General features: G+C 39.5%; 1 protein-coding gene across 1 annotated transcript in view; it reads left to right on the top strand.

Moving 5' to 3' along the window:
• Nucleotides 1-19,261, top strand: part of LOC132827921 (centrosomal protein of 95 kDa-like) — a 61,978-nt gene extending 42,717 nt beyond the window's left edge. Inside the window, exons 13-22 of the mRNA XM_060844758.1 lie at nucleotides 58-172; nucleotides 2,796-2,965; nucleotides 9,957-10,049; nucleotides 12,171-12,318; nucleotides 14,990-15,159; nucleotides 15,427-15,501; nucleotides 15,804-15,956; nucleotides 16,997-17,143; nucleotides 17,939-18,010; nucleotides 18,557-19,261. Of these exons, the coding sequence (XP_060700741.1) occupies nucleotides 58-172; nucleotides 2,796-2,965; nucleotides 9,957-10,049; nucleotides 12,171-12,318; nucleotides 14,990-15,159; nucleotides 15,427-15,501; nucleotides 15,804-15,956; nucleotides 16,997-17,143; nucleotides 17,939-18,010; nucleotides 18,557-18,730 (1,317 nt within the window). The 3' untranslated portion in view covers nucleotides 18,731-19,261. The remainder of the gene's footprint in view (nucleotides 1-57; nucleotides 173-2,795; nucleotides 2,966-9,956; nucleotides 10,050-12,170; nucleotides 12,319-14,989; nucleotides 15,160-15,426; nucleotides 15,502-15,803; nucleotides 15,957-16,996; nucleotides 17,144-17,938; nucleotides 18,011-18,556) is intronic.
• The last annotated feature ends 2,896 nt before the right edge of the window (nucleotides 19,262-22,157 follow it).

Here is a 22,157-nt window from a genome sequence, read left to right as displayed (position 1 = left end):
CAAGAGAGAATTCATATGATTCAATATATGAATTGACTGATGTTCTCTTGTTAACAGATGCTGAAACAAGCTCTGGGTGAAAAGTATGAAGTTCATAATTCCAAGGAAGAAGATAAATTGTCTCAACACAGTGACAGTATCACAGAATATAGAAGAGTCCAGCAGTTGTCTGGTGAGTGATCTCAAATTTGTTAAACTGCATTTGAGATAAACTTTGGAGCAGGTGCAAGTTGCAAGAAATTTAAAATAGATACTTAAGTCCAGCACATTCAGTAATCAATTACATAGTGTGTACAGCACGGAAGCACATGGCCCTCATCTGTTTCTTTCATATTTGTTGACAGGCAGCTGGTGTTGCTGGTCAGGGAATGGTAAGCTAGCTTCATGGACATTGCAGTCCATGATGGAGTGGAGGTAGGGTTAGATACACCCTTAGTATTGTACTGTTGCGAAGGGAGTTCCCAGATTTTTATCCAGAGAAGGAATGACACCAGTCCAGGTTAGGATCACAAATGGCTTAGCCAGAAACTTGGAGGTGGCAGTGCTTTCAAGCTGCCCTCTTTCGAGCTGGAGAAGTTGTGGGTTTGGAAGATACTATCAAGAGAGCTTTGGTGAATCAACTGTTGTGCATCTTTTAGATCATGTGCACTGCTCTGCTTTTGTCGAGGAAGCAACTGTTAATGGTCCATGTTAGTGTCCTTCCGTTCCGCTTCATCTAACCCCATCAACATATGCATCTATTGTTACCTGTGTTTGAAAGTGTCTCTGCTTCTTGCTTCAACCACTTGTGATAAGTTTCGTGTTTTCAGGTGTCTTTATGGTAAAGAAGCTTCTGTTGAATTCTCTATTGGATTTATTCATAACCATCATCAGGCAATGTAATAAGGAGCTGCCTTTGGCCAGAACACATGACCCATCTTTTATTTATGACTCTACTTTTGGTGCCCACGACAAATGGAAGCATTTTCTGTCTACCCCTATCAACCTCCATCGTAACTGTGAAGATCTTCACTGCTTTTGAAGTGAATCTTCATTAGTTTATTTCAAAATGTCTTAATTTTTAATGTATTGTTATTGAGGCTGGGGCAGGTGAGGTATGAAAACTCTGATGTAAGTAGTTAATTGGCATAAATAAAATGCTCTAATCTGACAACATTTCCTTATTTGCTATGTTACTTCGTAACTATTTGTCAACTCCTTGCACTATTGGGTTCAATATGGTTCCAGGGGAAAGTGAGGCCTACAGATGCTGGCGATCAGAGCTTAAAAATGTGTTGCTGGAAAAGCGCAGCAGGTCAGGCAGCATCCAAGGCGCAGGAGAATCGACATTTTGGGCATAAGCCCTTCATCAGGAATTCCTGAAGAAGGGCTTATGCACGAAATGTCGATTCTCCTGCGCCTTGGATGCTGCCTGACCTGCTCCGCTTTTCCAGCAACACATTTTTAAGCTTCAATATGGTTCCAACTGAGTTTGATATCGTCAATGTTCATGAAAGATTTATGCACAGCAAAATTTGCTTAATGTAAAACATAAACCTGGTTTGTGTTTTAAGGGGATTACTAGGTCTGTGTAATTTTTTTTTGTCTGGATAATTAATTGTGCATTTTGACACATTACTAAAATTGCAAAGAAAATGCTTTCTGAATATAAGGCCCATTTAAGTTGATGATCTCCTTTGGAAAGAAATGTGTGAATAAGGAATTGGCTGAAACATATAGGCATGTAACACAATTTTGGAATTGATGTGTAGGCACCTTTCTTAATTGAAAATGTGTTGCTGGTCAAAGCACAGCAGGCCAGGCAGCATCTCAGGAATAGAGAATTCGACGTTTCGAGCATAAGCTCTTCATCAGGAATGAGAGAGAGTAGCCAAGCAGGCTAAGATAAAAGGTAGGGAGGATGGACTTGGGGGAGGGGCGATGGAGGTGGGATAGGTGGAAGGAGGTCAAGGTGAGGGTGCTAGGCCGGAGTGGGGTGGGGGCGGAGAGGTCAGGAAGAAGATTCTCAAACAGACCTTCAGCCACGTTCTCAAACAGACTCGTTACCACAGCAACTATTCCTGAGATGCTGCCTGGCCTGCTGTGCTTTGACCAGCAACACATTTTCAGCTGTGATCTCCAGCATCTGCAGACCTCATTTTTTACTCACCTTTCTTAATTCACTAGTTTGATCATCTAAAATGCTGCAATTCTAGATTTGTGATCAACTTGTCACCCAGCTGACTCAGTGAAGACCTCTGGTTGCAACTCAGTGCTGCAGCACAAGATGGTATTTTACTTTGATGATGATGTCTCCACTGCTCATAGATGCTTTTGAGAATATGATGTAACCCCCCTCACTCCTCCGAGTCTGGAAATGATGAAAGTGGACACTCCATGCTGTTCAAGTTTAAACTACTGTTTGAAAAAAATCTGAAAAACAACACAGCAATGTCTGAACTCTAAACTGAAATGCATCAAAACAGCAGCATAAATGGGAGTTTTACATCTTAAAACAAGACCTAATTATTTTAATGCAAGAAATTGGTACAGCTGCTGTACCTTGCAGAAAACACATCATCATCTTCTGTTTTGTCTGTGTATTTGAATTTTGGAAATGTCAAATAGAATGAAATATAATTAGTTTCAAATTTGAATATTTGGAACTAATGAGGAAAAACAGTTTCTGCCCAGAATAAAAGTACTTAAGCTGCTATAGTCAACTGAGTTATTGTTTTTTGGTCAGTTTAAACTGACACAGTATTTAAGTGAAGAAGATTATAAAAGGAATAGTAATCCAATCCATTGTAATGCAGCAAAACAAACCAGGAAACCAGCACGTGCCCGCTCCCTTTCTCCATCACCACCACGACATACCCTCCAAGCTGAATTTGAAGATGCTCTCAATAAAGACTCCAAGGGACAGATGAGGAGAATTCGCAGAGAGCTGCAAAAAGAAATGGACCAACAAAGGATAAAAGCAAAGGTAAATTAATTCCAAAGGTTGGACTAACTTTTTAAGCAAGCTGAAATCAGTTTGTTGCACTTTGAATAAATCTGACCTTTTTTAAGAGAACCATTTGAAAAACGGTGTTAAACCGTCCTATTCACCGTTGCTGCTTCAGAAAATATTGATCTATCCAACTAAGTCTTTCAAGATAATCTTTTTGTAGAGTAAGCAGTGTTTTTAGTAAATTAATAAATGTTTTGGACTTTGACCAACTTTTACTAAATTAATCATATAAAGAAATGAAATAGTCAACTATATTGTATTAAAGAAGTTATTATTTGGTTCCATATTGTAGTTAGTTGGTCCAATTGTTTACTGTTTGAACGTGAGTTATGTTTGTGATCTCCAAGCTTCACGTATAAAGAATTTTTTGTTGGTAAGGTTCTGTTCGATTGTACTATGATTTTGTTTTCAAGACAATTTAACCACGTTTTCTCAAAGTGGTATAGTTTTGGGTCAGTCATGATTAATAGTCTCTCAAAAATTGGTCTACAGTTCTGAAATATATTAAATGAATTAAACAAAGTACTAGAAGCTGAATGAAGATTACAAATTACATTTAACAAGTATCATTCAGGTGAGCTGTTAAAGAACTGTCACCTGCGTGAACATTATTCACGTCAAATGTTGGTTGAGGCATATAGATTTTTTTTTAGCAACTGCATGTTTAACAACACTGACCATTGCTTATGAGCTCAAGGAGGAAACATGTGGATAGGTTTGAGGGTTGTAGATTGGTTGTTCAAAATCCTAGTATACTGTACCTGAGTGACTGGGGTACCTAAGCCTCGACTACCTGTTTCAGTGATGCAGGAAGTCATTAGCACCACCCTTTTGGCTGTTAAGGATGGGAAATACATCCTGTCTTTGCCAGGAAAGCTCATATTCCATGAATTAATTTAGAAAGCCTTATGTGGTGTGGAAGTCTGTAGTGCCAGATCATTTCATATGAAATTTTCAGTGAAACAGAAAGTAGAGAAAATATTGGACCATTTTTCCATGCATAAAATCTTTTGTAATGCTGTTGATTCTATCCATTTCTTTTTTAAAAAAAAATAGAGAAGCACTCTTAAGTAGAGACTGATGTAGGGCAATAGGGTATGGAAAAGTTAGAATTGTCCTAAGAGTGAACTTTTTAGGCTGAATTGATTCTCTGTCACTTCAATTTGCTTTAAGTGCAAAAGATATACAGAATGATGTGACCGTGACCAACCACAATTTTTTCACATGTACTTATGTCAAGTCTCAAGCTCACTGTTCCCTTTTGACTCCTTGACTATTGATAAGTGATCAGTCTGCTGTGCAACACCTAGTATTGGATGAGCAGAGCACTTCAGTTAAATATTAGGACAACTGAAGCCATTATTTTGCTCCAAATTCTGCTTCATAACTGACTCCATCTCTTGGTTTGGCAACTGTCTGCATTTTAATTTGTCTGCTTGTGCTCTATTGTCATATTTGACCGCCTGGATGCACTTCAGACTTCATTTAATCCATCAATATGACTATGTCTATTTCCACTTAGAGCACGGAGTCATGCAGCACAGAAGTAGACCCTACCGTCCATCCAGTCCATGCCAAAGATAATTCCAAACTAAACCAGTCCCACATGTCTGCTCATGGCTCCTGATCCCTCCAAACCTTTCCTATTCATGTATTAATCCAAACTTCTTTTATGCATTGTGATTATGCCTACATCCACCAGTTCTTCAGGAAGTTCATTCCACATGCAAACCACCCTCTTTTTAAAAACAAAAATTGCCGCTTGTGTCTTTTTAAAAATCTTTCTCCTCTCACCTTAATATGCCTCCTGGTCTTGAAATCCCCTATCCTAGGGAAATGGCACCTACCATAACCCTATCTATACACCCTCATCATTAACCCCTCCTTGCAACAATCTGAAGACCCCACCCCATCCTGATGCTAAAGAAAAATCATGCAGCATGCTTCAATGACTACTGCCCAATAGCTCTGACCTCCCATAATTATGAAATGCTTTGAGAGATTGGTTATGGCTCACATCAACCAAATTGCCTTGACCTTTGCAAATCACCTACTGGTGCAACAGGCTTACAGCAGATGCCATTGCCTTGCCCCTACACCCATCTCTGGAACATCTGGATAATAAGTATTCCTACATCAAGCTCTTATTTATTGATCACAGTTTTGGCTTCAACACCATAATTCCAAACAAATTCTGTTATCCGATGCCTAGGTCTCTGTTCCGCACTTCATAACTGGATGTTCGACTTTTGTCCCATAGACTGCAATCAGTAAGAATAGGTGAGAATATTTCCTCAAGCATAATCCTCAACACCAGTGCCCCAAAAGGCTATGTACGCAACTCCTTACTATACTCCTTATGTACACTCCATTGTGTGGCCAAATCCTGTTTTGAGTCTATTTACAAGTTTGCTAATGACACCACTGTTGTAGCTGGCTGCCAAATGAGGAGACAGTATAGGAAAGAGATTGATGACTTAGCGTGTTGTAAAAATCAACTATCGCCCCTTCAACAATCAGTAAAATAAAGGAGGTGGTCAGTGACTTCAGGAAGTGGAGTGGAGGACATGCCCCCTGTCTGCATCAATAGTTCTGGGGTAGCGATGGTGGAATGTGTCAAGTTCCTGGGAATGATCACTAATAATTTGTCCTGGTCCACCCACTTTGATGCAATGGTCAAGAAAGCACAGGAGGCTAAGGCAATTCAGCATGTCCACAAGAAGTCTTATCAAGTTTAACAGATGCATCACTGCTTGGTATGGTAACTGCTTTTCCCAAGACCACAAGAAATTAGAGTCATGAACACAGCCCAGTCCATCACAAGCCAGCCTTCCATTTGTTGACGCCATCTGACTGCCTGCTTCATTTGAGAAAGCAACCAATGTAATCAAAGATCCCTCTCGCTCTGGTTACACTCTTTTCCCACCTCTCGCTTTAGTCAGGCAGAAGGTACGAAAGTTTGACTACACCATATGATTAGATTTAAGAACAGCTTCCCTGCTTTTGAATGGACCCCTCAGAAGTTAATTCACATCTCTCACTCTGCATGTTTTCTGCAGCTGTAATACAGTATTCTGTACTCTGTTCTGCTACCCCGATGTACTTCATATGGTATGGTCTGTCTGTGCAGCACACAAAACAACACTTTCACTGCCTCAGTACATAACAACAATAAATCAATAAACCTCTGCCTTCTCTTCAAGTAAGATCAGCCTGAATCCCCAAAATTTGCTAACATAAGTGATTTTGGAGAATGGTTTGAGGAATTTCAGTTATGTGCCCTCTCCTGTACTTTCTCATCTTCTGAAATGTAGTGCCCAGAAGTAAATGTAATACCTCTGCTTAGACCAAACTTAAATGCTAGAGGAACTCCAGTCTGACTGTGTATCTGGAGGGACGAGAAGAAGAGTGATGGAGTGTGAGAGGGGGATAAAGTCAATAAAGGAAAAAATAGGTTTACTCTGCTGAGATCAAAGCCAACAAACCAGACACAGCCAGACCAAGGTGGGAATGTAAGAGCGTAGAGTACAGAGGCCATACTTTGAAGATGTGGAATTAAATTATGGAGTCCTCGAGGCCATGAAGTGACGAAGTGGAAAAAAGTGTTGTTCCTCCAACTTGCATTGTGCTTGATTGGAACATTGTTGCAGACCAAGAATGGAAAGGTTAGCATGGGAACAAGGTGGTTTAACAAAATGGCAAGCCTTTGGAAGATTGGTGTCATTTATGTGGACAGAGTGGAGGTGTTTCATAAAGTAGTCTCCCAGTCTACATTTGGTCATCTCGTGTAAAGGAGATTGCATTGCAAGCAGCGAATACAGTAGACAAGATTAAAAGTGCAAGTAAAATGCTGCTTTACCTCTAAGGTGGTTTGGGGCCTTGGATGGTGAGGTGGTGAATTGGCAAGTGTTGCACCTTCTGGGATTTAGATGGGAAGATACATCAGAGGAGTGAAGGTGATGGAAGAGTGGGCCAAGATGTTAGAGAGGTAATTGTCAATATTCCATAGGGACCGTGGAGAGGATGGGAAGATGTATTTGGTGATATCCTGCTGGAGGTGGCAGAAATGGCAGGTGATACTTTAAAAGCAGAGACTGGTGGGATGGAAGGTGAGGACAAGGGGGACTGTTGTTTATCGGGGAGGGAAAGGGGTGAAGGTAGATGTGAGAGAAATGGATCTGACGTCATTGAGAGCATTGTTAATCACAGTGGGGTAATCCTTTTTGAGGAAAAAGGACAAATCAGAAGATGATTATACAAGTTCAAATAACATATTTTGCTCTTATTCTCTGGCCCTGTTATTAAAAACATACAGGCTTCTATTTGCTTTGTCAAGGTGTCTTTTTATATAAATCGGTAATTTACCCAGACCTCTCTGCTCCTGCACCTCTTTAGAATTATACCCTTTGTGTTAAATTGTTTCTCCAAGTTCCTCCTAGCAAAATGAATCACCTCTCATTTCTCAATGTTAAACTTTTATCTGTTGCCTATCTGCCCACTTCATCAACTTGCTAACAACCTTTTGAATGCTTCCAAGTTTTGTATCATCCATCATTATTGAAATCATGCCTTTTTATGCCTAGATCGGAAACAACTAATATGGATTAGGGAAGAAACCAGGATCTTGTACTGACCCTTGGAGAACCTACAGTCCAGAAAACATGCATTAATCTCTTTCCAGTCACTTAATCAATTCTAATATCCGCAATGCTATGATCCCTTTTTATTCCATGAACTCTAATTTGTATTTGTTGCTTAGCAACAATTGTCTTTTGGAACACTTTTTTTCAATGTAAAGTGAGTGTGGAATGAAAAAGATACCAGCAATGATTAACCAATGATCATACTAAAGGATTATGCAACTGTTTTATGAACTTGGATGCTGTATTCAGCAAAACTGGGAATAACAATACTTGAAGGAATTGTTTGATCAATTACAGTGTGTTAATTTGGTCATATTTTGCCTCAAAGTGAATTTGTTTTGTTAAACAAAAGTGACTTATTTGAGTCACAGTATCAAAGCAGAGTGTAACCCAGAGATGCAGGAGTTATTCTGGATTTTCCAATGGCTAAGTTACAAATGTATTATTTAGCAATATATTGGAATAAGAGTATTTTGTCAGAAGCTTGGTACAATTTTCAGCACAACACCATGTCTCCTTTGATAAGTTTGCCAAAGAACAAAACTAACAAAAAATATTGACCACTTAAACTGCAATAAATACCACATCAGTTTGCATAGTACCAAATTACAGTGAAACATCTGACTGGTATTGGTGCAGTGTTATTACAGGGCAGCAAGGTAGGGATTGAATCAACAGTCAGTTGTATTTCTACAAAATTGAATTTGTGGTAGAAGAAGTATTCAACTGTGGTGACAGTGCTGAACTCGGTCCGGAAGTCACCATCTATAGAGTGCATCTACCAGGCTCGTTGTCAAGGAAAGGCCACCAGCATTCTCGAAGATCCATCCCACCCTGGCAATACTTTTCTACAACCTCTGCCATCGGGGAGAAGGTTTAGAAGCCTGAACACATGCACCAGCTGGTTTCAAAACAACCGTTTCTACCCGACTGTTGTTAAAATACTGAATGGACTCCTACTCTTAGCATTCTCTTTTACTTGTGTTTTTGTTTTTGCTGCTATTTGCCTATTATTTATTTTATTTATCTATCATTAGAAATCTACAGAATGAGAAAAGAGCCTTCAGCCTAATGAGTCTCTGTTAGTCAAAATAACAATCTAATTATTCTAACTTTCCAGCACTTAATCCATAGCCTTGTATGCCTTGACAACACAAGCATAAACTTAAATACTACTTGAATGTTATTAAGGTTTCTGCCTTTACCTATTTTTTTTTTAATAGCCTCCCACCACCCTCCAGTCGAAAATGATTTTCCTCATACTCCCTTTAAACCCCCTGCCCTTAACCTTCAATCAGTATTCTGTGGTGGTTGTTCCCTCCACCAAGGGGGGAAATGTTCTTCCCATCTGCTCCTCATGATTTTATACAGTGAGGATTTATAGTAATATTTGGGATCTGCAAAATCTTCAGTTCTGTGAAGGTAGTCGTTTAAAAGGTGAAACTTTATTTTAAGAGTGGGTCAAAGTATTCCCAAGAAATCGTTTGATTTGAACTAAATGACTAGACAAGCTACCTTCTGAGATAATAGCTGAAGTGTTTACTAATAAACAACAAATTACAGTAATTCTGAAAACCTGGAGTGGAACACAACAGGCAGTGGACTGGAAGACCAGGAGCGGAGTGGAACTGGCACGGTGGAAAGCTGGTGTGGCATGTGACTGCTTGCACAGTGACTTGTAAACATCGATCTGTTATCTGTGAAAAACTAGGGTCAAATTTTACGAGATAGGGCCAAAAATAGGGAGTCGACTTTACATGTGAACGAGCATTACTTGAGTACATATGGTATTTAGCAGCCTCAACATAGTTTTTGAAAAAAATAGGGTTTTAATCCAATTGCTTTAAGAATCAGTGATTTTGGAAACAAGTGACTTTGTTTCTTGGAGAGACAGAATTACATCTAGCTTGAAATGCACAAAGTCCGAATAGGAAAATGCAAACTTATCAGTAAAATTTTTTAAAATAGATGTGATACTTCACTATGTTGTGTGTCTTTAATGGAAATTGTTGGTGGGGCAAGGGTTGAATTTTGTTTTTGCTCTTTTTAAGATCTTTCCAAATTAATCTTATTTTCACTTGTAATGCGAAACATGTTTTGTTCTTTTTATTAAAAGTACACTAGCAGACTTTTGTGAATATGTTCAGTGACTGATATTGGTGGTAACCAAATTGTAAAAAGAAACACTTGGCCTATCCAGTCTGGTTTCACTCTGGGATTTTACTAGTCCTTTATTACCAACAACTGGAATTAAAACATCTTGTAGGCCAACAGTTAGTTAATAATAATGTTCACACACACCTTCCTTCGCCCCATTGCAGGAGGTGAGTGAGTCTTACAAAGAAGAATTGGTCAACTACAAAATGAAGGAGAAATCGAAGCTTGAAAAAGAGAAGAAAACTGTCCAGAAAGCAGTGAGTCATATGTGTTAAATGTGTCTTGACTTGATTTTTCTTTTCTAAATGTTTAGTAAAGATGATTAACTATTGGGCCCGAGCTTGTTTTTAAAAAAAAAACATACTTTGGGCATCACCTAGAAAGAAGAGCATTTATTGCCTGATTCTATTCAACTGAGTGACTGGCATGCTAGGCCATTTTGGAGTAGAAATGGGAATCATTTACACTGCTGTGTGGGTGAAGTTGCAATTTGGATATGGGTGGCAAATTTCCTTTCCATAAGGATATGACTTGGAACATTAGAATATTACAGCACAGTGCAGGCCCTTCAGCCCTCAATGCATTGACCTGTGAAACCAACCTGAAGTCTATGCTACACTTCCATTATCATCCATATGTTTATCCAAAGACCATTTAAATGCCCTTTTAAAGTTGCTGAGTCTGCTACTGTTGCAAGCAAGGTGTTCCACATCCCTACTACTCCTGAGTAAAGAAACTACCTCTAACATCTGTCTTATATCAATTTAAAGCTATGTCCCCTTGTGCTAGCTATCACCATACGAGGTTAAAGGTTCTCGCTGTCCACCTGATCTAGCCCTCTTTTATATCTCAATTACATCATGTCTCGACCTTCTCTAACGGAAACAACCTCCAGTCTTTCAGTATTTCCTCATAAGACCTTCCCTCTATACCAGGCAACATCCTAGTAAAATCTCCTTTGAACCCTTTCCAAAGATTCCACATCCTGTGGTGACCAGAACTGTACGCAATACTCCAAGTGTGGCTGCGCCAGAGTTTTGTACAAGTGCAGGATGACCTCGTGGTTTCAAAACTCAATCCCTCTCTTCCAATAAAAGCTATGCCTTCTTAACAAGCGTATCAACCTGGGTGGCAGGGATTAATGTATGTGGACACTAAAATCTGACTGCTCATCTATACTATCAAGAATCTTATCATTAGCCCAGTACTCTGTATTCCTGTTTCTCCTTCCAAAGTGAACCACCTCGCACTTTTTCACGTTAAACTCCATTTGCCACCCCTCGGTCCAGCTCTGCAACTTTATCTATGTTTCTCTATAACTTGCAACTCCACTGGTCTGTCATCTGCAAATTTACTAACCCATCCTTCTACGCCCTTATGCAGGTCATTTATAAAAATGACAAACAGCAGTGGCCCCAAATACAGATCCTTGCAGTACACCACTAGTAACTGAACTGCAGGATTAACATTTCCCATCAACCACTACCTTTTGTCGTCTTTCAGCTAGCCAATTCCCGATCCAAATCGCTAAATCACCCTCCATCCTATGCCTCCATATTTTGTACAATAGCCTACTGTGGGGAACCTTATCAAACGCCTTACTGAAATCCATATACACCACATCAACTGGTTTACCCTCATCCACCTGTTTAGTCACCATCTTGAAGAACTGAATAAGGTTTGTGAGGCAAGACCTACCCTTCACAAAACAGAGTTGACCATCCCTAATCAACTTATTCCAAACAAGATGATTATAAATCCTATCTCTTGTGACCTTTTCCAGCACTTTACCCACAACTGAAGTAAGTGTCACTAGTCTATAATTACCTGGGTTGTCTCAACTTCCCCCTTCTTGAATAAGGGGACATCTGTTGTCCTCTGTCTTCAGGCACTATTCCTGTAGACAATGATGACAAAGATCAAAGCCAAACGCTCTAAAATCTTCCTGGCTTTCCAGAGAATCCTAGGATGAATCTCATCTGGCCCAGGGACTTACCTATTTTAACATATTCCTTAATTACTAACACCACCTTCCTGTGAACCTCAATCACATTTAGTCTGGTAGCTTGTATCTCAGTACTCTCCTAGACAACGTTGTCTTTTTCTACTATGAAAGCTGACAAAGTTTGAAGACAATAACTTTATATTTGTCTCCAAACTTTATTTCTTAAATTCATGTACATAACGAGTAATGAATGACAAAATCCACGTAGCACTTGGACTCTGAATATCCTGCTAATGTTTAATTGCTATTTGTCTCTACTTGTATTAAATCTTTCACGTTGAGTTATGTGATGAATCCTGTGCTGCTCCTGATTCCATATAAACTGAACAGACTATTCCTTTCGTGTACTTGACGTTTTACATCTGTTATGAAGGAACAAGAATATAAAGAAAATATCTTCAAAGAAACACCGACAACTCCACAGCCAGCAAAAGTTTATTCTGCAAATACCACACCACGAAAGCAGAAGCACAGCCAGTGGACACGGACAGGAGTAACAAAGCCAAAGAAAGCAACTCCTAGTAAGAATTCAAAGAAATACTTTTGCTGAGTGGAAAATTGTGATTGAGAGACATGTTAATTTGTGGAACTACTAAGGATAGCTTACCTTTTGAGCCAAAATACACTGGATAAAAAGAGCCCCAACAACCCTTATGAACTTTGCTCTGGTATTAGCTGAAGTAATTTTAACTTTTATTTTAAACTTGTTTCATCCTGTTGAACTCTAAGGAAGGCTGGCTATGGATGTCTGCACAGCCATGAATAACGTGCACTTTCATATGGTTTCTTTAGCAATAATAGCTTAACTAAGTAGTTCATGAAAAGGAGAAAGGAAGGGCAAACAGATGCTGAGCAGGTGCTAAGGAAAAAGTCTGGTGGTGGTGATCAAAGAAGCGGCCAAACATTGAGCTTGGCCAGAGATGAAGCAAGTTGGGAAGATTCTAGAATAGAATGTTGAACCTTTTGACGACAAAAAAAAACTGCCATCGTTTTGGAGTGAGGGGAGCAACAAAGTTTGAAGAGTTAGATTCAGAAAATGGGAGAGCTGGGATATAATGAATGTCTGGAATCATGCAATTTTTAAATTCAGCTGTGAAATGGAAGACTATTGAGGACTGTGAAGAGATGAAGTGGGAGAGGGAATTTAGCTTAAATTTCAAATTCATCAAGATGGCTCTCCAAAGGAAATAATATAGAATCATAGAATCCCTACACTGTGGAAGCAGGCCATTTGGCCCACTAAGTCCACACTGCCTTTTTGAAGTGGGAGGAAACTGGAGCATTTGGAGGAAACCCGTGCAGACATGGGGAAAATGTGCAAACTCCACACCTGACTGTGGGTTTCAGGTGCTGTGAAGCAGCAGTGCTAACCTCTGAACTACCATGCTGCTCCAAATGTAACAGGTTAATTTTTGTGAACTTGTATGTAGGCAAGCTGTAGAAATAGTTAATTGATTGTGACACGTGTAATAAAAATACACCCAATCCCCTTCTGCTGAGGAATTCATCCATACTTCAATTATTTGCAGATTCCACTTCCTATTACAAAATAATTCTTGGTTCCATTCAATTTAGTTTCTAATCAACCTAGACATTGTTACACACCTCTGAAGCAGGTGGGATTTGAACCAGAAACATGCTGGCCAAGCAGGAGGGACACTACGACTGTAGTCCCCATTTCTATTTTCTTCAAATCTTTTTCTTTGACATCTTTTCGGTTGTGCTGTTTAGTGTGATTTAATGATGTATAAAATATTTTAATTTGAATCCTCTTCCTCCACCCCCAGTATTTTTAAACAACGATCTAAAATTCGTCAGTCCTTTGATAGCGTTATTATAGTATTTTATTCAATTCTCAATTCACTTTGAAAATTGATCGAAGTTTTTTTCATTGCCCTTTACATTTGTATACATAAGTACATTCCCCACCATCCATTGTTTTATTTTAAGTTACAAGGTATTGTTCTGGCTATGCTCTTTGCTTAGCAGAGTAATTACTCATACAACATGGAAACAGACCCTTTGGACTGACCAATCCATGCTAAACATAATCCCAAACTAAACTAGTCCCACCTGCCTGCTCCTCGCCTATATTCTTTCGAACCTTTACCATTCATGTACTCATCTAAGTGTCTTTTAAATGTAACTGTGCCCAACTCCACCACTTCCTCAGGAAGTTCATTCCACATATGCTGTGTTTTTTAAAAAACCATTTCCCCTATCTTTCATGCATACTTGAGGGGATACAGGGTGTTGAAAAGCACCTCCTTTCTTTAAATCTGTCTCTCCTGTCACCTTAAGAATCCCATGTTGAAATCCCTCATCCAAGGGAAAAGACACCTACCACTAATCCTATCTATACCCCCTAATGATTTTATACATTTTTCTCAGGTCACCTCTTGACCTCCTGCATTTCATTGCAGGACCTCCTTTCACTTCAGTGAAAAAAGTCCTGGCTATTTTTTGAAACTCAAACCTTTCATACCTGGCAACATCCTGGTAAATCTCTTCTGAACCCTCACCAGCTTAATAATAATCTTCCTATAAGAGGGTGGCCAGAACTGGACATGGTACTCCAAAAGAAGCCTTACTAATGTCCTGTACAACCTCAACATGAAGACCAAACAATCAAGGCAAGCACACTAAATACCTTTTTAACTACCTTGTCTATATTTGACACAAACTTCAAAGAATTACATGCCTGAACCCTCCAGTCCCTCTGTTATAACACTACCCAAGCCGTACCATTCCACACAACTGATATGGTTGTCTTTTTGGCTTTTTAATTGTATACAATCAACATTGCTCCACACTTCAGATTGTGAAGAAGGATTAAACGTGATTACAGACTTTATTTGAGAGGAAATGGCTGTCTGCATTACTGCAGCCTATTCAAGAGGTACAGATTGTATCTGTTATTGGAGAATGTGGGTCTCCAGGTGACGAAGTTCTCAGCAGCACTAGTGCTAGTCTCCATCAGTTGGAGGCAGTTGCTGACAGTAAGCTGCTAGTGCATGGTTGATGCACTTCAGGGCCAATCAATCAACATAATATCCATCAGACACCGACCAGAATTCTGTCTTTAACCTACTGTGTGCATTGACTATGATGTTTGATAGAAATATAAACACACTATTGTTTGTCATTTTCTCCGGTCAAAGATATTTAAGCATAGTTTTTTTTCTTCTGCAGTGAAGATACAGGATAATGACCTTCTGCCTTTATTATTGGAAGAGTTTCCTTATCTGCCACTATCTCCACATGCTATGAATAGGATGTGGAAACAGCAGTTTAAGCAAATAGAACAGTTGATCAAGTCTGGTCTTGACGGGGACCGGAGCCAAGCCAAGCTGCAGTCAGCAGTGAGTTGTATTTCATGCCTCCTGTTCTATTCAAGAACTGTAGCCAAATCTCTCTTTGTGCAGTAGGTTTTTTTTTGTTTACTTCTGGTGAACTGTGTGTGTGTGTGAATGTATGTGTTTTGAGAGTGGTTTGGGGATGAGGAGCAATATGGCTTCTATATTTAATGTTTTGAAGAGATTATTGGTTTGCAGGGATACCATTTGAGCGTGCACAGCAAACTCCCAAGGCTTAACAATGATAACTGCTTTTTATTTCACTTTTTTCAGATTGAAGATGCCCAGAAAAAGCATGATCTCTTAATTAATATTATTAAAAAGGAACAGGATCACAATCTGCGTCTGGTGAGGCTAAACGATGAAATAGAATTTGAATGTTTTTTAAACAGTCAATTTTGTAAAACCATTACTATTTATTTTGACTGTTCAATACTCTGTAGTGCCCAAGCAGGTTTTATTTACCAAAGTAGGCAATCTGTTTGGTTATCTAATCAAAAGCCATCTATTCATTCTAGTTGTGGTTCCCTACCTAATATTCTGTTTGGCCCTGGATTTATCTAATTTCTTAAATTTCTTTTAAGCTGTTTGAAGTACTGTATTGAGCTCTTCCAAACTACCCACCTTTTCACTTTTCCTTCTTCCTTCAGAAAGAGTTTAAAGAACGAATTCGGCAGCAGAAAGCTGCCCAGAACAAGATGAAGGAGCAAAGACAGCAAATTGCCCGTGCCAAGAAATACTATAACGACTATCATGTTCAACTGCGTGCAAAAATGATGAGAGCAAGAACTCGAGAAGAACGGGTAAGATAGACCCTATGGGCAAATTACTTTCTATTCTGTCACTTTTATACTTCTTTTACCGTGCAGCAGCATTGCTAATGTGAGGCAGATGTTGGTGAGTTTAGCTAGGCCATATGGTTGGACGGGTTATTGTACCTTATGTTTTACAAACCAATCAATTTACAGTAGTCTTTTTAGCATTACCATCATTTGGCTTTGCTGTCATTGGTCTCATTTCCTGACATTTCTTCTCTTTCTAGCTCCATGCAGCCAATTTTGCTGTATTCTATTTTTGGACTCCATTCAATTTCTGATCTTGGTACTGTCTATCTCCAACCACTTTGTGGGGCGAGCTTCTCTATTTATGCAATTGATGCCTTTTACACTTTCTACCTCCTTCACCTCTAACTACATTATGCCTGCACTCTGTCTGAAATTGTCCTAAATGTGTCCGAATCTCCTTCAGTAATATTAGGATTCTCTTGTCACAAAGCTGCTACATCAGCACTTGGTTCCACCCTGAGGGGAAGTTCACACTGCATACAATACTCGTCACCTAAGACTGTTATTTTGGCTATAATGCTCTTCTTCCTCCCTTATTTTCCCATTTTGTTAAAAGTCACTTGCTTGTTTTGTTCCTGACTGCAAATGTGTTGCTGGTCAAAGCACAGCAGGCCAGGCAGCATCTCAGGAATAGAGAATTCGACGTTTCGAGCATAAGCCCTTCATCAGGACTTGCTTGTTTTGTTCCTGATCATTACAATACACACCAATTTATCGAATGAAAGTGTCTAAGTTGGAATGTTTTTCTCTACCTTTAACACACTATATAGCAGAATTATTGGTGGCCATATTAAAATGTTTTAAAGAATGTTTATGAAGTATCAATCCAAAATATGCTGTTGCAAAACATATATTCCAATGAACATCAATAAGTTTGTATGAGGAGAAATTCTTTTGACAAACACCTGCATAATTATGGGCCTTTTAAATGTAGACATATGCAGTAACTTATTTCTATCTGTAGGAAGTGGCCTAATGTTATTTTCCTAATTCAAAAGATTTTTAAAAACCTGTTTGAGGAAGGTTTGGAGATTCAGAAACAGAGATTACGTGAATTGAAGACTTACACCAAAGAGAAACGTCAGGAGTACAAGAAACAACAAAAGGAAGAGTTGCAGTCAATGGAGAATTACTATAGAGATCAGGTATTTGAGTACAGAAATGATAGGAACCTTACAATAAACTAGTTTTTATTCTGGTAACATACTACCGCTTCAACAAACTATAGCACAGTATATGTCTAACATGGAGAAACAAACTTGCATTTTATATCGTGCCTTTCAAGACCTGATTTCCCAAAGCACCACCATAGACAGTCAAGTACTTTTTAAAGTGTAAAATGCATTTTGGTAGTGTAGAGAAATACAGTAGACAGTTATGTGGCTGCTTGTGGAATCTTGCTATGAAAACGATCAACCAATGCCACCAAAATCTAGTAATTTTAAATATTCACTCTGACACTAGATGAAATCACCTGCCCTTTTAAATTGTATCATGGTACTTCTTTCATGCATACTAGAGGGGACACAGGATCTTGAAAGGCACCTCTTCGGCTTGAGCACATAATCCAAGCGGAGTGAAAAAATCATGGATTCAGGTCCCAATCTGGATTGCAACCTTTATGCCAAGACTCATTAACTGGGAAAAGAGCTAATGGCTAAAATGTTGTTTCTGTGCATCACTGGCCTTGCCCTAGAAAAAAGTAAAGCAATGTGGAAAATCAATTCAGTGTATTTGACATCAAACAGTCAATTTGCAGACTAAATTCTTTTTGAGTAATTGATCATAACTTAAGTAGCAAGTTCATTTGCTAGTACAATACTTTAATTTGATCTGGATGTAATTTATGATTAGCAATGTTCAATTTATTGCCTACAAGTGTTAAGACTTCAAACATGTTAATTGTGAACTGAATTTTTTTTTTAAAACTTTCAATGCAGTTTTTAATGTTGGCTGAAACTCTGGCACAGGAACAGCAGAAAATTAACATCCGGGAGACTGCACAGAACAAGGTAACTTTGCTTCTTCTGCTCTGACTCTCCCTGAAAGAATCTTTTTATTTTAAAAGCTACACCACATAAACCTGTAAACTATGATTTTGCTGTCTCTAGTCTTGATCAGAAACCGCAAAGCGATAAATGCAAAATTCTTGTTAATAAGTCCGGTAGGCTGGGCAACAGCGCAGGTCACCCTGAAGATACCTTTTTCTCAATCTCTCCACTTTCTTGAGACATGGTGATCCTCTGGTTAAACCGCCTACTGTCTCTATTTCGAGAGCAGCACTGTTGTGCTCTGGGACGATGATGACTTTACTGACTGAAGAATCTTTTTGTCTCAGCAGTATAGGAACGTCTACACCTTGCCATTGTTGTGAAAAATTTTATTTCAATGTCTAACTCCTTGTTGATTGCATTCTCATTAGTTGTGCAACATTACAATGAGCCTTTGATGGGCTGAATTACATTGTGAAAAATAACATAGTTATGTTAGTTGTGCTTAGGGATCGTAATTTTCTTCTGAAACCCAACTTCCATTGCTAACACTACTTGAATTTCTAGGCACTCCAAAAATGGAAGAAAGAATTGCGTGCAAAGATGGAAAAGGAAATTCGTGAACTTCAGGAAATGATAATACAAGATGATGATGATGTGTACTTTAGAGAATTGGAAGCAGAGAGAATACAGCGGCAACTTCAGATGGCATCCTTCCAGTACAGTAAAATACCATTATAAATATTCATTACTGAGGAATGAGTTCTTTGACCAGAGCCTGTTTAATCAGGTACCAAAGAACTATAATTTCCAAAAACTGCCTGCATTTATTTAACCAGGCAAAGAAATTGATTAGTTGCATATGATCATACTTGAGCACAAATCCATATTAAAATCTAGATCCTTTTTAATGCCCTTTGAGTTAATTTAAGTTGGAACTGATGATTACTGTGTATATACACTAGCTTCTGTTTCATTGTACATTCTAAGATGACTTCACCCATGTACCATGCTGGCTTGGAGATTTAATATAAATATTAATTATTACTATACCTTTTATCAGTGAACAGATCATTCTATAATGTTAGTAGCCTGAAATGCAGACTCCGTTGTGCCTCATGTTAAAAGATTACCATTAGAGCCTGCTGCTGCTTAGTATGCATCAATGTTTACAAGATGGTTTGACACTAATACTGTAAAGCTCATTCCATTCAAATGATTTTGTACATTTTTATCCTGTATAGTGGATTATTGCCCTCATATTTACAAGAGGAAAGGCAGTTCTATTGATCTAACTTTTTATGATCATGTCCTGAAATTAACTTATTAAATTTTGCTTTATAAAAATCATTACAAGAATTTTGTTAATCTTTTGAGTAGTCTGTAAAACGGAGTCCTATTCATTCCAAATTGTGTTTAAACACGCCTCAGCTTTTCTATTAATTGAGTTTTTAGATATTTTCATCAACCTGGTCAGATGTTATTACATACCACCTGAAGCAGGTGGGACTTGAACAGAGGCCTCCTGGCTCAAAGAACATTTGGACAGCTCCCTACCTCTAAGTAAACAACAGTGCAGCAGGTGGATCCTTGATGTGAAATAACTGTATACACAAGGATGACAGATATTCTTGCCTCTGCCTGAAGTACGCAGCAAAAGGTTGTTTCAAATTCCCATGTAACCTGTACAACATTTCAGCACTATCTCTGTATTAGACTATATTTTCTGAACACTGTCCCACTGCATGATTTGAAGAGATACAAAGCTTTTCTCTGGGCCAACTGTCCTCAAAATCGCTAAGGGTCAGGAACAATTATCATTAAAATTACTTTCTTTTCATGTAGCCCAGACCATGGCATTGTAGACTCAATGTGGTTGATTTGTAACTGCCTTTGAAAATGCTTGGAGGCGAAGAGTGTGGTACTGGAAAAGCACAGCTGAGACAGCATCCAAGGAGCAGGAGAGTCAGTGTTTCGAACATAAGCTCCTCATCAGGAATGAATGAGGCTCAGCCTCACAAATGCTGAGCCAACCATATAGTTATGTTCAAGAATGTAGCTCACTGCCATAGGATGATTGAATCAGAGTGCTGCAGTATTCAATGTCATTTAAAAACTTTTATTCTGCCTTTTAAACTCTAAAGAAACTGTCTACCTTTCTTCCTTACATGGAAATTGGAGTTATTCTTTTGTATGTCTAAGCAGAATCGTTTTGAGTGTTTTAAAACAAAGACCAGGAACAAAGTGCAAGTTAGCCTGGAAGCCATTAATGCCAGAAGTAAAATGTTCAAACACAACACCAATTCAATAGTAGCTACTGCTATGATCCCAGCTGCTTGTAATACTACACAAATCAGATCCCAGCATGAAACCTGGGTTGATAGACTAGAAGAAAGTGAGGACTGCAGCATCCAAGGAGCAGGAGAATCGACGTTTCGGACATGAGCCCTTCTTCAGGAATGAGGAAGGTGTACCAAGCAGAGAGGAGGGATGGATGTTGGAAATGCAATAGGTGAAAGGAGGTTTAAGGTGAAGGTGATAGGCGGAGTGGGGGTGCGGGCAGAGAGATCAGGAAGAAGATTGCAGGTTAGGAAGGTGGTGCTGAATTCAAGAGTTGGGACAAGGGGAAACTGGAGAAATCTGAGTTCATCCCTTGTGGTTGGAGGGTTCCTCGGCAGAAGATGAGCGCAAGTTTTCCTGCTTCTCTGCCCTTGAGCCTCGCCCCTCCAATCGCCACCAGGACAGAACCCACTGGTCCTCACCTATCACCCCACCAACCTCCATATACATTGTATCATCCATTGTCATTTCCACCACCTCCAAACGGACCCCACCACCAGGGATACATTTCCCTCCCCTCCCCTATCAGCGTTCCAAAAAGACCACTCCCTCCATGACTCTGTCAGGTCCACACCCCCCACCAACCCAACCTCCACTCCCAGCACCTTCCCCTGCAACCGCAAGAAATACAAAACTTGCGCCCACACCTCCCCCCTTCCTTCCAAGGCCCCAAGGGATCCTTCCATATCCCCCACAAATTCACCTGCACCTCCACACACATCATTTACTGCATCTGCTGCCCCGATATGGCCTCCTCCATATTGGGGAGACAGGCCGCCTACTTGCGGAACGTTTTCAGAGAACACCTCTGGGACACCCGGACCAACCAACCCAACCACCCCATGGCTCAACACTTCAACTCCCCCTCCCACTCCCACTCCACCAAGGACATGCAGGTCCTTAGACTACTCCATCACCAGACCATAGCAACACGACGGCTGGAGAAGAGCGCTTCATCTTCTGCCTAGGAACCCTCCAACGACAAAGGATGAACTCAAGATTTCTCATTTCCCCTCCCCCCCCACCTTGTCTCAGTCCCAACCCTCTAACTCAGCACCACCTTCCTAACCTGCAATCTTCTTCCTGACCTCTCCGCCCCCACCCCTACTCCGGCCTATCACCCTCACCTTAACCTCCTTCCGGCTATTGTATTTCCAGTGTCCCTCCCCCAAGTCCCTCCTCCCTACCTGTTGCTAGACTAGAAGTCTTGTTTGTTTATTACAGTGCTCAGTCAGAGCACCCATGTTCTGAAAAACATAGTTGGGAATTAGATTCAATTGAAATCAAGATTTAGCCATTCTGTCACTCTGGTGATTCTCCTAATTTAACGTGCACAGGACTTTGAAACATTTCTTTAAATGTGAACTATACTTGGAAGTAAATTCAAGTTAACAGACAAATACGAAATAACCATTTGATGCCCAAAAGAAGATCAATCTTTAAGTTACCCCAATTCTTTGTTAATTTTGTAAAATGCAATGAAGTAAGTTTTTGGTTTAATTCTGGTTGCAGCTTTTGTGAATTCAATCTGCCTGTAATACACACAGAAATTCTCAGACATCTTCATGGTATACCTTTCAAGAACCAATGATAGAAAGTTGTGGATTAGTCATATTACACATTTTGAAGAAGGCAGAACAAATTGAGGAGGGTACATGGGAGTTCAGTACTGGGAATGAGAGAGCGGTTTTGAGGATTTATTCTCCTCTGCAACAAATGTTAAGGGAAGGTTAAATGATATGTTCATAAATAGGAACAGGGTGAAGGACAATAGAAATGATAACAGAAGGGTAATGATTTAAAATACTTAGCAAAACACCAGGGACAA

The sequence above is a fragment of the Hemiscyllium ocellatum genome, chromosome 25 (assembly GCF_020745735.1).
Source record: "Hemiscyllium ocellatum isolate sHemOce1 chromosome 25, sHemOce1.pat.X.cur, whole genome shotgun sequence".
Classification (NCBI taxonomy): domain Eukaryota; kingdom Metazoa; phylum Chordata; class Chondrichthyes; order Orectolobiformes; family Hemiscylliidae; genus Hemiscyllium; species Hemiscyllium ocellatum.
The sequence above is the reverse complement of the archived record's forward strand: the minus strand, read 5'-3'. Positions and strand labels throughout refer to the sequence as shown.